The following is a 16,473-nucleotide window of genomic DNA, read 5'->3' as shown; positions in this document are numbered from 1 at the left end:
GTGAAAGACAAGACGTTCAGCAGGTAAATTCTGCTCCATCTGAATAGATATCAACAGGTTAGAGGTGCCAAGATCAGCGTTGACAACTCACTGGAGAGGAATTCGAGCATCGGAGATGCCATGGCAACGGTGGCAGAAATGTGGGTTAGCTTGACGATGAGCGCAGGGAGGAGTTTGATCATGATATCAGGCATCTCCACAGTGCACATTGTAAGAGCCACCACACACTGCTTGGCACATCGATAAATTAGGCCGGTCTCGAGGCACTGAACCAGTTCTCTCTACAGAAGGAAAAGGAAACCAACGTCAGCAGAGTTTAATTGGGCAGAACCTGAAAGTCTAACTCAGAGACCTGATCCAGTAGCTCTGATGATGTTACGCAATCGTTTCTACCTGTCTCGACTTCTCCAAGTAGTTGTGGTAAGATGTGATGGCCGTTAGGACGGGAACTACAGCCAGCTGAACATCTGTGCGGGAAAACCCCTCTGGTGTCTTTTTCAAACGCTCTGAGATCAGACGATCCGTTACCTAAAACAGAAGTCATACTTGACCCCACTGTCGTGTTTGAACTGCATGGGTTTGTTTATAATGTTTGAGTATAATGATGCCGTACCATGAGGCAGAGGGTGGAACAGAGCTGGTCTAGGCTGCATGGTGATGTGAGCAGCAGGACTTTATACTGGAGCATCCAAGGAAGCTTGTCAAGAACGAGTTTCAGCACTTTCCAATCGGTTTCCTACAAGAGAATAAACAACCACGTCTCTTCAAACATAAGAAAACATTAAAGATAAGGTGTGTGTTTCTTGGAAGAAGCTGCTCAGCCCAGCCACAGTTTCAGAAGACAAAAAAAAAACACTTGACCCTTTTCTTCAGACTTCCTCTAGAGTTCCATAAACTGATGGTCACAGAAAATGGTAAATCACCTGGACACAACGAATACTATCAGACAATCGTAAAAAAATAAATAAATAACAAGGTCATCTTACTTTTTCTATCCAGTATTAGCACATTTAAGTTTTAAAGTTTTCTTTGTTTATTCCTAACTTCAAAATCGCAGCAGCTCAGCACCACCGACTGTCTAGAAAAACCCCATGATCAACAGGTCATCACACTCGACCCTACTCTGAGCCGGCCCATGACACACACAGATGTGTTTGACATGCAGCTCTGCCAGCCAACAGACGACAGGCTGTGTTCACAGGCAACAGCTCCGTCACCTAATTGTTTCCCAACAAGTGACGCTAAACCCAACACGTAAAGCAACACGTACCATTCATGCCCATAGAAGGGCATGTGGAGATGGCAGTTTGATGGATGGATCATGATCCAATCATCAAGAACGGGACATTCACAATGATTGAATTAGGTTTTTTCAGAATTGTACATTTTAGAGGCGTTTAAAATAAATACATATTTTTGACAAAACATTACATTTTTTGGTTGCTATCGGTATGTGAAGAGCATTTTAACCAGTGTGGAAAAAATGATACAGAAAACCATCTTCTACCCAGACTAATTAAAATAACTTATTGAAGCATCCTTAAATGATAGATTAAGGCTAAACTAATCGATGAGAACTTTTTCTGCTCTGGACGACCTTTATTTATTGACCCCGAGTCCAACAGAGTGCATTTTTAAATAACTTAATGCGGAATCATGGGGGTGTCTAATGCGGATCAACAAAACCATGACCATCCACACAAAAGTCCACTCAGTTCTGCAACTTCCATCTCAGCCCCTTCACAAAATAACACTCTCTATCCGTAAGAAGAAGCTCGAAACAAGACTGAATGTTTATTCAACAGCCTCTTTGATTTCTCTGAACACTGGAGAACAACCTACAGTCATCAGAGCAGGAGCTTACCCTGAAGTTGGACTCAAATCAGGAATTAGTTCTGAATCTATGATTCCAATCTTCTATAGAAATATTTTTTCTTATGTTAGATAATAAACACATTTAAAATGGTGAATTTTAACTGTTATCTTACCTTTTCCACATAACAATATTATATATATTGAAATGTCATTTTTAAAGCGATTTGCTTAGAGAAGGATTTTGCCCAAATAAGCCAAAATCCAGAGGAACGGTCTTCTTTCTAAGATGACTGTAATTTAATTTGATCACATAGAGCCTTGTGCTTTGTTCCGTTGTGCGATTAGACATCATTTACCATCTTGAGGCATTGCAGCAGGACGCTGAAGGCAGGTGCGTAGGGCAGGTAAGCCGAGCGGATGGAGGCTGCTGAAGCTGGAGGGGCAGCCGGTGGAGCAGGACTCCCAGCAGGAGGAGATGTAGAACCCATCTGCTTTTTTTCACCAACGCGCTTTTCGGGCTCCCTGAAATAAATCGCATGCTTTAGCCATATTATCAAATCAGGAGAATAAATCTGTTTGTGCGTTTGTGTTTTCACCCCATGTCACAGTAGCAGTAAGGACTGAACCTCATGGCTCCGTCTTTGTTGGGAACGCCGATGCGATGCAGAGAGTCTGCTCGCATCATCAAGAAGAAATCAAAGACCTGAAGAAGAAATTTAAGAGACGGCAAAAAGATCATTAGCAAGGAAATGCAGAAAGAGGTGAGCGTTTAACAACAGAAGTGATGGTTTTTACCTGTAATCTGACGGTGGAGGCGATGGCTGAACAGTACTTGTTCTTGTAGTGAAGCTGCAGGTGACTAATGAGCAGCTCATAAACACGACTCGCGTGGCTGGCTGGGAGGCTGTAAAGTTTGCTCTGTTGGTGGGAAAAACAATCTAAAGTAAAATATTTCTGCTGATAATTTTAGTTTCATTTTCCCAAACAACATCTCGCCATTTACTCACAAACCGGCAGGATCCAGAGATGAATTCAAGATGGAAAAAAGGTTTTAGGATGTTTAGGTGTGAGGAATCAGCAGCTGGAGGTGTGATCTTTTTACTTCATCCTACACTTTCTCTAACAAATTATATCACTAATGTGTACAAATGTGCCTTTTTTATTAATAGTTCACATTGATTAGATTTTTGGGGGATTTTTTTAATTATATGCATTTTTTCTGCTTTGTTGCAACTCAGCGTCTAATTTTTCTTTGAAATAAATTAATTTAAAAAAAATGATTAAACCTGCAAAATGGGTGAAAAGGCTAAAATAAATATCTTTTTTATGGTTTGTCTACCTTGACAAAGGGGGACCATCTTAAAAAAATTGCATCAACATGTTGAATCTATTCAGATTTTGCAGAAATGCTGCATGAATTGAAATCAAGCTAAAAGAGTGGTTCTACATAGATTCAGTGTCGTTGAATTAGAGAAATTTTTAAAGAATTTATTAAAAAGCAGCAAGCTGACAATGCATTAGGCATCAAAAGTTAAAATGAGAAACAGTTACAGGCTTATTCAATGTTCCTAAAAATCCATTTTTGGCTTGATGCAAATAATAAGAAAATTCCTGAACACATAATAAAAGCGACCACCTACCTGGCACAAGACAGTGCTAATGCAAATGTAAAAATTGCTGCACAGTCAAAGTTTGAAAGGGTAGCTAAATCTGCCCAAAATTGAGAAGTCCTTTGTTGTTATTTTTGCAAATAATGTTGCTATGGTGCATCGGATTGCTTGGAAATGTAATAGCCCACCTCCCACTGCCGAGCTGTTTGTTTTGATGTATTATATGGGGGTACATGCTGCCATTTGAGCCACATTAACATCCATGGAAGAAAGATAATAAAGGTGAATAATGTCTGAAAACTCACCCAGGTGCATAACAATAAGGGCCCTGCTTGCTGAAGCAGCAGCAGCGGCTCCCTTAATAATGCTAATTAATGAAACTGTACAAATATTATTGTTGATTCTGAAAAGAAAAATTAATTTCCTTTTGGGATCAGTAATGTAATTTACCTCTAAAGGTCATCAATACTCTAATAATTTTTTGCATGGTTTGAGTCATTTCTTTTTTGGCTCTATGATTAGTTTTGTGGGTGTTTTTGACACATTAATCTGTAGAAACTGTTTACATCCATAACTGTGACAGTTAGCAGCTGTCATTCTCACACTGTACATGAGCGTACCTGAAGAATTTCCAGCAGACCCAGTACCGCAGTCTTGACGTCCTCCATTGGAGATTCTGCTGTGGGGTCTCTCTCGGAAACCTCCAGGGGCCCCGAACAAACGAGAGAGCGACTGGCCACCTGGACAGAAACCACACTAACCTCACTCTGAGGGACAAGGACCCAACCTGTGAGGGTTCCAGTGAGAACATGTTTCTGCGTGTGTGCGTGTGTGTGTGTGTGTGTACCCGCTCAATGATGTCCAGAAGGCTGGTGAAGTGGTGTGTGTTGCAGCCCTCAGCGAGGTCCACCAAAAGCTGGGTGGCCTGCTTTCTGACAGCCAGATCCTTATCTTCAGCAATCCCACTCAGCTGAGGGATCACAACCATTTCAATCAGCTCATCCTAGAAAAAAAATAAAGAACTTTTTTTAAACATGCATCAAAACAAAGTTTAAAGAGGTCATTCACTATTTTTTAATACGTCTGCAGCGGCATCTAGTCGGAAGGAATGCCCTGTAAGTTATATCCTGGAGAAAAAAAGCTCAAGTGCGCTTGTTTGGGGAACTAGAAGACAAACTAGAACTGCTTATTTCTCAGCGTTAATTGAGGAGAATAAGAATAATCCTGAATTTCTTTTCAGTACAGTTGCCAAACTTACACAGTAGCTCTGAACCTTTTATTCCCTTAGCCCTCAGCAGCAATGACTTTATTGGATTTTTTACAAGTAAAATTAATTCTATTAGAAACAAAATCTTTAGCATCCTCCCTAATGTGATTTCTTCTTCCTCAGTAAGTGAGGCAGCATCAGAGGTAACTGTAGAACCTCATCTGTGCTTGAACCGTTTTGATCCAGTTGAGCTTTCAGAGTTATCAAAAATATTAGCTTCATCTAAACCTTCCACTTGCATTTTAGATCCAATCCCAACCAAATTATTTAAATATGCATTTCCTTTGATTACTGCCCCTATTCTAGATATAATCAACAGTGTTGGGCAAGTTACTTCAAAACTGTAATGCATTATTTATTACTTGTTACCCTCATTTTAAAGTAATTCATTACATTACAATATTACTGATTTTAAAATGTAAGGCATTACACTACTTTTGCACTACTTTTGCATTACTTTAAGTTACTTTCACCAAAACAACTTCAATATGAATCTGGTAATGTGACGCTCAGTGAGCTCATGACATATATGTGGAAAATGATGTGGTGTCTGAGCTAGGATTGCTGTTAAAAACAGTCAGATATAATAACAGTGCTTTAAAATGATTGTTTATTAAATAAAAGCAACAACAATCTGTACTCTCAGCACGCTGCCATCTTATATTAACTGAGCAGGGAGTGGGGTGGTGGGGGCTCCAAGCCTATATTTGCCTTGGTCCCCAAATGCCTAGATACGGCCCTGGATGTGGGACTGACTTCTGGTGTGGTCTGATTCTATCACATGTATAAATATTAAATGCTTATATATTATTGCTTTTCACTGGTAAAAAAGTGTATTGGGGATAAATCTACCTACTTTTTTCTTTTCAAGCACTTTGTTTTGTTTTCTTGATTTTATTTGAATAATTTCCTGCCCTTTCTCTCTCTAACCTTCCTGTATGCTGCATGTTTTCTCCGTCTTCCAGAAAAAACTGTTTCCTAGATTCCCTACTTTCTAACCAATCAGCCAAAGGGATCTACCGAACACACACACACAAAAAAAGCTTAATATGCGCTGCGCTCCGACAGCAAAGAGTTGAAATCACCGGGGCACAGATTATGAACTCAGCTGAGGCAAAGCACGTCAGAAAAGCACAAAATACCAGAGAATATGCGCTGATATGTACGATCGCAAGTGAATTATTTTGTTTCAGTGGAGCGATTTTGCGACTGTTGCAGCGGCCGCGTGCAGGAGCAGCAGGAGTATTTGAGTCATTACCGCTGCGTCCTCTCTGCTCATAGAATGCCCGCAAAGCTGAGTCCATAAATGACGTAATATATGCAGATACTGGATCTTTCTTCGGGTTTCCCGCAATTTGAATTTTTAAGGAACACATCTTGATTCTGGGTTTAAAAATGCATTGTAATTACCGCGTTACTGACAATTGTACCGAGTAAATATTACCATTTTCTTTCCCTGTAATGCCTTACATTACCACATTACAGCAAAAAGCAATGCATTACAGTAATTAATTACTTTTGTACCGCATTACTCCCAACACTGATAATCTATCCTTAGTAAATGGATATGTACCACAGGATTTTAAGGTTGCTGTAATCAAACCCTCACTTAAGAAGCATTCTCTGGATCCAGATGACCAAATGAATTATAGATCAATATCTAACCTTCCATTTTAATCCAAAGTCCTGGAGAAAATAGTGGCCATCCAAGTATGTGAGCATTTAAACACTAATGCTCTGTTTGAGGAATTTCAGTCTGGTTTTAGAGAGTATCACAGCACTGAAACTGCATTAGTGAGAGTTACAAATGATATTCTCATGGCCTCAGATAAGAATCTTGTGTCTGTTCTAGTCTTGTTAGATCTCAGTGCTGCCTTTGACACAGTTGATCACAATGTTCTTTTAGAAAGGTTTGAACATGTTGAAGAGATCAAAGGAACAGCGTTAGGCTGGTTTAAATCCTACCTGTCTGACAGATTTCATTTTGTAAATGTACATGACAAATCGTCTTCATACTCCAGGGTTACTTGTGGAGTACCACAGGGTTCAGTGCTTGGACCAATTCTTTTTACTATATATATGCTCCCAATTGGTAAAATCATTAGACAGCATGGGATAAACTTCCACTGTTATGCTGACGATACTCAGTTATATTTATCCATTAACCCTGATGAACCTAATCGGTTAGGTAAATTACAGGCTTGTCTTGAGGACATAAAAAATTGGATGACTCTAAACTTTTTGCTTTTAAATCAAGACAAGACGGAAGTTCTCATCTTTGGACCATAAATCCAGAAAAGGAAATTGCTTAGTCAGTCACCTGACCTGAATGGCATTACATTAATCTCCGAGAACAAAGTAAGGAACCTTGGTGTTATCTTCGACCAGGACATGTCATTCAAATCCCAGGTTAAACAGGTTTGTAGGATTTCCTTTTTCCACCTTCGGAATATTGCTAAGATTAGAAGCATACTTTCCAGGAGTGATGCTGAAAAACTGGTTCATGCATTTATTACATCAAGACTGGATTACTGTAATTCATTACTCTCAGGAAGTCCACAGAATGTAGTTAAAAGTCTTCAGCTTGTCCAAAATGCTGCAGCTAGAGTTCTGATGAGAATTAAAAAGAGAGATCATATCTCTCCTGTCTTAGCTTCCCTACATTGGCTACCTGTTAAATTCAGAATAGATTTTAAGATCCTTCTTCTCACATATAAAGCTCTTAATAATCAAGCTCCATCATACATCAGTGATCTGATTGTTCCATACGTTCCTAACTGAGCACTTCGCTCTCAGACTGCAGGTTTACTGGTGGTTCCCAGAATATCAAAAATTAGGATGGGAGGCAGATCTTTTAGTTATCAGGCTCCTCTCCTGTGGAACCAGCTCCCAGCTTTAGTCCGTGAGGCAGACACCTTGTCTACTTTTAAGACTAGGCTCAAAACATTTTTATTTGATAGGGCCTATGGTTAAAATCTGATGTTAGCCTAGATCTGGACAAGTGGGGGAGTAGAGGGAGGTGGAGTGTACAGTCGGTAAAGACGGCTCTCCCTTGCCCTGCCTCCAACATGCTTCCTTCTAAAAGGCTAGGTTATCAGGAGTTATCTCTGTAGTTATGCTGCTATAGGCTTAGACTGGAGGATACACTGACCACTTTTCACACTCTACTGCTTTCTTCTACAATCTGCTCTTTAACAGTATTATTTCCTGCAACTTCAGCTATTAACTTTATTTTTTCTCTAAGTGTTTTTCTCCCCAGAAGAAGCCACAATGATGTTCTGCTGAGCTGTGGTGACCTCATGGAGGGGGCCATTGTCTAGCACACTGCTGCTAATCACTTAAACATTCTCCCTCCCCGATAATAACTTTTTGCTTTCCTAGACGTTAGATGTGTTACTGCTAGTTTATCCGTTTAATTATAGATTCACTAGGATGAATACAATAATGTTTATCTCTCGCCAAATAGAATATTTACTAAGAAATCACAATGTAACCATAGCCACATTGCTTGGTGTGTGTGTGTGTGTGTGTGTGTGTGTGTGTGTGTGTGTGTGTGTGTGTGTGTGTGTGTGTGTGTGTGTGTGTGTGTGTGTGTGCGCGCTCTGTCTTCTCGATCCCCAGTGAGTCGTGGAGGATGGCTGCTTATACTGGGCCAGGATCCTCTGGAGGTTTCTTCCTGTTAAAAGGGAGTTTTCCTCTCCACTGTCGCTAATTGCTTGCTTAGTGTGAGGACTGCTGTAAAGTCACTGACACTAGTCAGTGACTTGATGCAATTTGCTGGGTTCCTTATATAGGAAACATATTTTCTGATTGGCTTATTGAACTGACCTGGATTGGAATGTTTATTATGTGAAGTGCCTTGAGACGACTCATATCGTGATTTGGCGCTATATGAATACAATTGAATTGAAATGAATAGAAGTGAGCAAGATCAGAGTTGAGCTGAACACGACAGGATTTGAAGTCTTGTTTCCTGATATTTGGACATCTTGCCTCTGAATGGCTAACAATATAACTACCTCTGACTGTTACACTGATGTTTTATCTCCATAAACGCAAGCCTGGAGGAGTTCTGCCATGAGCTGCTAATGCTAAAGGTTAGCTTCTGCTAGTCGAGACATTCTCTGCCAGAGTTCTGCCATGTGGTGGAGTTGCTAATGCTAACGGTTAGCTTCTGCTAGTTGAGACATTCTCTACCGCTACAGTGAGGAACATAAGTATTTAAACACCTTGCGATTTTGCACGTTCTCCCACTTAGAAATCATGGAAGGGTCTGAACTTCACATTGTAGGTGCATTCCCCACTGAGAGACAGAATGTAAAAAAAATAAAATAAAATCAGGAAATCACGTATGATTTGTAAAGAATTTGTTTTGCACTGCTGGACATAAGTATTTGAACACCTGGCAATCTGCAAGAATTCTGGCTCTCAAAGACCTGTTACTCTGCCTTTAAGAAGTCCACCTCTACTCCACTTAGTAATCTTAATTAGTAGCACCTGTCTGAGCTTTTTAAAGACACCTATCCACCCCACAGTCAGTCTGACTCCAACTACTACCATGGGCAAGACCAAGGAGCTGTCAAAAGAAACCAGAGACAAAATCGTGGACCTCCACAAGACTGGAAAGGGCTACGGGGAAATTGCCAAGCAGCTTGGTGAAAGTAGATCAACTGTTGGAGCAATTGTCAGAAAATGGAAGAGGCTAAAGACGACTGTCAGTCTCCCTCGGACTGGGGCTCCATGCAAGATCTCATCTCGTGGGGAATCACTGATAAGAAAGGTGAGGAATCAGCCCAGAACTACACGGGAGGAGCTGGTCAATGACTTGAAGAGAGCTAGGACCACAGTTTCAAAGGTCACTGTTGGTAGAACACTATGCCGTCATGGTTTCAAATCACGCATTGCACGAAAGGTTCCGCTGCTCAAGTCATCACATGTCCAGGCCCGTCTGCAGTTTGCCAATGACCATCTGGATGATCCAGAGGAGGCATGGGAGAAAGTCATGTGGTCAGATGAAACCAAAGTTGAACTTTTTGGTCTAAACTTTACTCGCCAAGGAAAAAGGAGGAGGAGTTGCATCCAAAGAACACCTTCCCTACTGTGAAGCATGGGTGTGGAAACATCATGTTTTGGGGTGCTTTTCTGCAAAAGGGGACAGGAAGACCGCACTGTATTAAGGAGAGGATGAATGGGGCCATGTATTGTGACATTTTGAGCAACAACCTCCTCCAACGTAGCTGGGTCTTCCAACATGACAACATGGCACTCAGCCAGGAAAACCAAGGAGTGGCTCCGTAAGAAGCATATCAAGGTCCTGGAGTGGCCTAGCCAGTCTCCAGACCTAAATCCAATCAAAAATCTTTGGAGGGAGCTGAAACTCCGTGTTGCTCAGCACCAGCCCCAGAACCTGACAGATCTAGAGAAGATCTGTGCGGAGGAGTGGGCCAAAATCCCTGTTGCAGTATGTGCAAACCTGGTCAAGATCTACAGGAAACGTTTGATCTCTGTAATTGCAAACAAAGGCTTCTGTACCAAATATTAATACTGATTTCCTCAGGTGTTCAAATACGTATGTGCAGCAGTGCAAAACAAAGAAATTCTTTACAAATCGTACAATGTGATTTCCTGAATTTTATTACATTCTGTCTCTCACAGTGGGAATGCACCTACAATGTAAATTTCAGACCCCTCCATAATTTCTAAGTGGGAGAACTTGCAAAATCGCACGGTGTTCAAATACTTATGTTCCTCACTGTACATTGATGCTAAACCAACAACTGCCTTCCCGATCGTGAGTCAAGATGGGTGAGTCCATGAATGTTAACTGAGAGGGTGACATACAGTGGGTACGTAAAGCATTTAGTCCCCTGTCGATTTTTCACTCTTTGTTATATTAGCGTTTGCTAAAATCGATTTAATTCATTTTTTCCCTGATTTATGCACACTCAGTACCCCGTACTGACAGAAAAACACAGAATTTTAGAAAATTATGCAGATTTATTAAAAAAGACAAACTGAAATATCACATGGTCCTAAGTGTTCAGACCCTTAGCTGTGACACTCATGTATTTAACTCAGGCGCTTTCCAGCTCTTCTGATCATACTTGAGATGGTCCTGCACCTTCATTGGAGTCCAGCTGTGTTTGATTATACTGACTGGACCTGACTACCTGACATCTGTCTATAGAAGACCTTACAGCTCACAATGCATGCCAGCAAATGAGAATCACGAGCAACTTCAAGTTCACAACAGTTTCACTTTTTCACTAATTGTGACACATTCACATTATTTATCTTGTGTTTTAAATGTATTAAAGATAATTTAAGCTTGAATGAAGATATGAAATAATGCATTGTACAATATGGAATACAATTAAATACAGTTTATCAATATACTAGTTAATCAGTATGTCAATCGAGTCTCCCAATTACGTAGCCTGCAATGATACTTAAGATCCAGCAGGTGTCAGTAGACCAACACAGTGACACAGTATCAATAAAGTTTGGGTAATGAGCCACAATGCCTCACAAGGCACCTACACATCGCTACATTTCACCATCTATTTTCTACTAGAAGCTAATACAGGAAATAGGTGCAGGACATTATTTTCACGCTCAGCCTGCAAGTTAAACTCGAAGTGGCCGATCATTTTCAAAAACATTAAGTAAAAGGACCAATTTAAACTTTAATACTCATAAGAAGTGATGAGAAAATATTAAATGTAAGTTTTAACCACAAAATCCTGGCGACAAAGATGAAGTAGAAGATTTTTAAAGGCTCATCAAGCTGAAGATGCATCCGAGTGTGAGTGTACAAACCTCATAAAGCTGTCTGTTGGTGCTGAGAACGAAGGACAGGATATGAAGCACTTTGATCCTTATCACACTGCGGGTCTCGTTCCTATCGTTGTAACAAAGATAAAACACAGTGACAGAAATGCTCAGAGAATGGTGTGATCCCAGGGATCGAGGATGAAAAACAAACGCCTCAGAGCGTGTCCTACTTAAAAAACTTCTCCATGAGGCGGTGAAGGCTCTGAATCCAGCCGTCCTTGGCTGGCTGGATAGACTGAGCTCGGTATGAGATGAGGGTCAGGACCGACGCGTCCTGTCACACACAAATTTTAAATCAGAAAACAGACGGCTCAGCGGGCGAGCTGATAAATCCAAGCACAAACCGGTCTCTTGTCGGCACATTTCTCCACCAGACTGAAGAACTTCTCTGTGGATCCGTGGTAGCTGTTCTGCTCAAACAGCTCCTCCACTGTAGTCAGGAGTTCATAGACAATAGCCTTCAGCTCTGCACTGCCGATCGTCTGAGAAAACAAAACAACCCCTTAGTCCATAACCAAGTTTCTGTTACTGTCTGAGTTTGCATGTACCTGGATCTGCTGCAGCAGTCGCTCTATGATGCCCAGCAGGATGTCCCATGTGACCACCTGCAATTCTTTGCCATATTTTTTGATCAGTCTGGTGATGGAGAGGACGATTTCATAAGACACCACCTCGTTGGCACAAGACATGGCCTAAAGACACAAGATCCATCCTCAGGGTTAAATCAGTATGCATGAAAGTGTCCAAGTTCCTTCATATTTTGGGAACATGAGTTCATACAATCCTTAAGGCGTCACTTGCACAGTTGTTACCTTGTAAAAAGATGGCAGAACAAGTGTTGGTGTGTTTTTCAGGGCAGGGAGTCTGTGTGCGCCCCACAGCGCCATCCCAACAAAGAATACCGCTCCTCTCAGCAGCGGTGCGTCCTCCATGTACACCCTGGTGGAGATTTTAGTTTAGAACACCCTTTTCATTAAAGCAGAAGGAGTTAGACAAAACTACAATCTGATACAAGCCATGGCTGGATTTGACGCTTCCTGCCGTTTCAGCGGGCCGTACCACTTCTGGGCCACGGTACTATTAAGTGTTCTTTACAGTATTTTTTCACGCAATCCCTGCAGGACCTGTCGAGGATTATGTCCAGAGTTGCTCAACAACATTCATGGCAGGTGGCAAGTAGAGTCAAAATCTGTCGGTGGCTAAATTGATATCATATCAACAGTTTCTACCGGGGATGTTCCGATCACATTTTTATTAATCCCGATCAGAGTCCGAGGTGTTAAGAGTATCTGCCGATACCAGTTCCCGATCTGATACTTCAACAAAGCATTAAAATAAGAAGAAAAAAGGGGAAACATGACCACATTTCCCTTTAATTATTTAAAAATATTATTTCCTTAGTTTATCTACCAAAAGGCAACACTTGTTTAGGAAGTACATTGATTAAAAAAATGTGTTACTCTATTGAGAGATCCACATTCCCATGATGGGGGAGGCACACTGCACCACGGCCTACAGTCTAACTTTTATCTGCACAACACCTGTAGCTGTCGGTGCGGTCAGCTCAGGTGCTGCAGAATGAGAAACCACGACGTTTTGCTGTCTGTCGCCAACTTCTCTGTGTTTATTAGGGTATCGTTCACTGCTGGCTGGCTCCATGTTTTTGTTAGAGATGTTGCTGTGAACTGAGACTTGATGCAGACCGATGTTTGGCTTTGGCGACGCCTGAACGGAAAAAAGCCAAAGGAGAAAGTAGTCCGTGTTGAAGGCTGCTTATCATGGAGCTGTCATTTTCCAGCATGTTGAATGCCCAGCATGCACACATTACAACCGGCCTTCGCTGTCCAGTTTAAAATACCCCCAAAATACAGACACGTTAGTGCTACGTTAGCCTGCTAGCTAACAGCTGCGTGTTTTGTGTGAGGCATTGGTGTAAGACACAAACAGTATTGATGTAAAGGAACTATTTGAGATTAAAACTAAGCCATTGTTTCGTTTAAAATCTCTCTCAGGATGAAATTTAATAGTTATATTTATTGTTTTTTAAGGTTAAATCCGATCTTTTTTGCCTGCTTCAGATTTTTGAAAATCACATGATCGGGCCTGATTTCCAATCATGTGATCAGATCGGAGCATCCCTAGTTTCCGCATTACTAGTATTCACACTGATTGACATCTATCTGTAAGCAGATGTCTAACACTATTGGCTAACGCTGAGCAGCACTCGATTCTAAATCTGTGGGGCTCTCCGGAACGGGGCGTGGGCTCACTGTACATTTTATCACAGTGCTGTCACTTTTACGGATATTTTAAAAAACAGACTTAATTTCTGAATGAGAAAAACTCTGGATCGCTGCTTTAACGTAAAAGCTGTCCTATTGAATGCAGGAGGACACATGTAATTTTAAACCATTGTGTTTTTTTACATTTTGGCATCTTACACTTGGCCTGGATTATCCGGCGTTCTTTGTTGACCATTTTCCTTCGCAGGTCTTAGGGCGATTACGTGAAAAACACCATAGTGAAAATTAACGTTACTGCAACCCAGAAAGTGTCAAACCGGAGGTCCGGGGCTCAAAAAGACAACATAAACAGCATTACCTTTCCTCCATGATGCGACACATTGTGTAAATAGCGCTGTGGCCGAGATGAGTCCCCAAAACCTTCCTCATCAACTGGTGACACAGACCAGCAAAGCACTCGCATAAGGAACAATAACCTCCAATGGGAAAATGTTGGTCTGAGTGTTTCCCACTCACCTTCCAGCAGGACTCACAAAACTCCTTCACATTAACCGTACGACATAGTGTTATGATGAAAATGGTGAGGGACTCTGAGGGCAGACAGTTGTAGCAAACAACAGCATCCAAGACCTGAAGAGCCACCTGCAAACAAAAGAAGAAAACAAGCACATTGTTACAAATCATAAATAACTTCATTACTCTAAACGAGATTATCTTCAAACTCTTCAACAACTCAGGTTGCAAAACACAAACCAACACTACAACATTACATAAGATCAGAAAAGCTGCAAGCGAGTTCATTTGAATAGTTTTTAAAGCCAACTGTGCTGCAACACCAACCTCAATATCTGTGGACGATGTTGTTCTGTTGCACAGCAGACAGATTTTCCTGCAGAGAGAGAGAAAAAGAGTGAGATGGTGTGAATATAGGATTACATCCTATATCAGCTGTGGATCTGACACCTACTGGACCATGACGGAGACATTCTGGTCCAGGTAGCAGCTGTTGAACTTCACCAGATTGACCAAAACATGGAGAAAGTCAGAGGTGAGACCTATGTCCATCCACAGGAGGACAAAAGGTGCTGAGAGAGAAAATAGTAAAGCAGAAATAGGGTGTCACTGCTGAGAACACAGGGAATCATTAGTAGGACTGGTGAGTTCCGGTTGAGAAAATACAAAATATAATAATGTCAGTGTTTCTGAGAAGACTGGATTTAAATCAGAAACATCAAGATTTATCAGGTAAGTGTGAATTTCAGGTGCTTTGTTTGAAAATGGAACTAATTTACAGAAATAAACATCAGAATTCATGATGTTGATCAAAAGTTAATGATGACGTCAAATTTAATCCAGACTACTCTTCCACATCTCTAAACGTTCTACCTATGTCCTCCTCCAGGTACGTGATGTCCTTCCCGTTTTCAGTTAAAGCTTTGAACACTTCCAGTCTTTCCGAGAGGTCCTCGTTGCTTGGTTGGTAATCTCTGATCACTTTAAAGAAGTGAGCTCTCAGATGACCGAGCCATTCGCCCTTCAAGTAAACAGAAAGGCTCAAACCAAACACTGACAGCACTGCTGCGTGTGCGGTTTAGTGCATGGTGTGTGTGGGCATACCTGTCCCTGTATGATGGCTCTAAGGAGCAGCAGGACAGCATGCCTGGCCTCTGGTGGCTGCTCTGGGGTCAGCATGTCCTCCACAGCTTTCCACACAGCCTCCACGGCGTGCTGAGCATCAGAACAGGCAAACATCTTAACAAATACCGAGGACTGTGCGAGCTGCTGTTGCACGGGAACTTTAAAAATAATATTAATAAATCAATCACCTCCTCAAATTTTTTCATTTTTGCTAGTTCACATATTTGGCCAATCACTCGAATTCGATTGTTCAAGCCACAATCTGGTTGGAGGTCCTGGAAAATGAAAAGAAACAAGAAAAATGACAAGAATTATGATGCATGGACAGCTTTGGGCTCAAGCCAGAGCGGCAAACACCCCAACTCCGTGGCTAACATCTGTACAATCACATCTGTAGCTTCAGAGAGTCTCTAAATAAAAGAAGTTCAAACAAATATGTTTACAAACGGTCATTATGGATGCACAAACAGGATTAGAGTGTGTAAGTAGAAGAAGAGTTCCACAGACCTTTATGAGCTCTGGTGTTATAATAAATTCTGGAAGCTTGTTGTCACACGGCTTGGTCTGCGGCCGAGAAGTCCCGAGTCCAAAGATCCCCTTGACCTTCTCCTTGAGACTCTCCTTACTTTGTTGTTTATTCATGGCCGCGCCCTGGATGGAAGATTGACAGTGCAGGCTGGGACTGATGGCTGGCTGTAACACACACACACACACTTTTGTTTTTTTGTTTCTGCAGTAGACATTTTGAGATGGTCTTTGTTTCGTCTTGCTCTGTATAGTATTCATCTGTTCTTAATCATGTTTATATAGCTTTTTATGCCTTATGTTGTTTTCTACTCTTATTTTTATGGAATCTTTTATTTCGGTTAGATTAATTTTACAAAGGGTAATGGTGTAATGGTTCACATGGGGGTGTTGAACCATTTCGGTTCGGCCTGTTCGGTCCACTTGCGTACCGTTTCGGTTTATTTATTCTGTTAAATAATTAATTTTTATTTGCGTGATTTAGGGCTGCTCAATTAATCGAATTTTAATCACGATTACGATCTGAGTTTTGAACGATTAT

The 16,473-nt window shown here is 41.2% G+C and overlaps 1 protein-coding gene across 3 annotated transcripts in view; it reads right to left on the bottom strand.

Moving 5' to 3' along the window:
- tsc2 (TSC complex subunit 2) overlaps positions 1-16,473 on the bottom strand; it is a 61,004-nt gene that overhangs the window by 33,185 nt on the left and 11,346 nt on the right. For all 3 annotated transcript variants that reach the window (XM_015966942.3, XM_054743609.2, XM_054743610.2), the window contains exons 2-22: positions 15,915-16,100; positions 15,596-15,682; positions 15,387-15,497; positions 15,156-15,303; positions 14,737-14,854; positions 14,610-14,658; positions 14,286-14,411; positions 14,128-14,201; positions 12,339-12,465; positions 12,075-12,218; positions 11,871-12,008; positions 11,697-11,800; positions 11,512-11,593; positions 4,273-4,428; positions 4,046-4,165; positions 2,611-2,733; positions 2,412-2,518; positions 2,172-2,337; positions 614-736; positions 394-528; positions 92-281 (exon numbers count right to left, since the gene is read on the bottom strand). In XM_015966942.3, the coding sequence (XP_015822428.1) occupies positions 92-281; positions 394-528; positions 614-736; positions 2,172-2,337; positions 2,412-2,518; positions 2,611-2,733; positions 4,046-4,165; positions 4,273-4,428; positions 11,512-11,593; positions 11,697-11,800; positions 11,871-12,008; positions 12,075-12,218; positions 12,339-12,465; positions 14,128-14,201; positions 14,286-14,411; positions 14,610-14,658; positions 14,737-14,854; positions 15,156-15,303; positions 15,387-15,497; positions 15,596-15,682; positions 15,915-16,049 (2,563 nt within the window). In that variant the 5' untranslated portion in view covers positions 16,050-16,100. The remainder of the gene's footprint in view (positions 1-91; positions 282-393; positions 529-613; positions 737-2,171; positions 2,338-2,411; positions 2,519-2,610; positions 2,734-4,045; positions 4,166-4,272; positions 4,429-11,511; positions 11,594-11,696; positions 11,801-11,870; positions 12,009-12,074; positions 12,219-12,338; positions 12,466-14,127; positions 14,202-14,285; positions 14,412-14,609; positions 14,659-14,736; positions 14,855-15,155; positions 15,304-15,386; positions 15,498-15,595; positions 15,683-15,914; positions 16,101-16,473) is intronic.

The sequence above is a fragment of the Nothobranchius furzeri genome, chromosome 4 (assembly GCF_043380555.1).
Source record: "Nothobranchius furzeri strain GRZ-AD chromosome 4, NfurGRZ-RIMD1, whole genome shotgun sequence".
NCBI lineage: Eukaryota > Metazoa > Chordata > Actinopteri > Cyprinodontiformes > Nothobranchiidae > Nothobranchius > Nothobranchius furzeri.
This window is presented reverse-complemented; position numbering and strand designations above follow the sequence as displayed.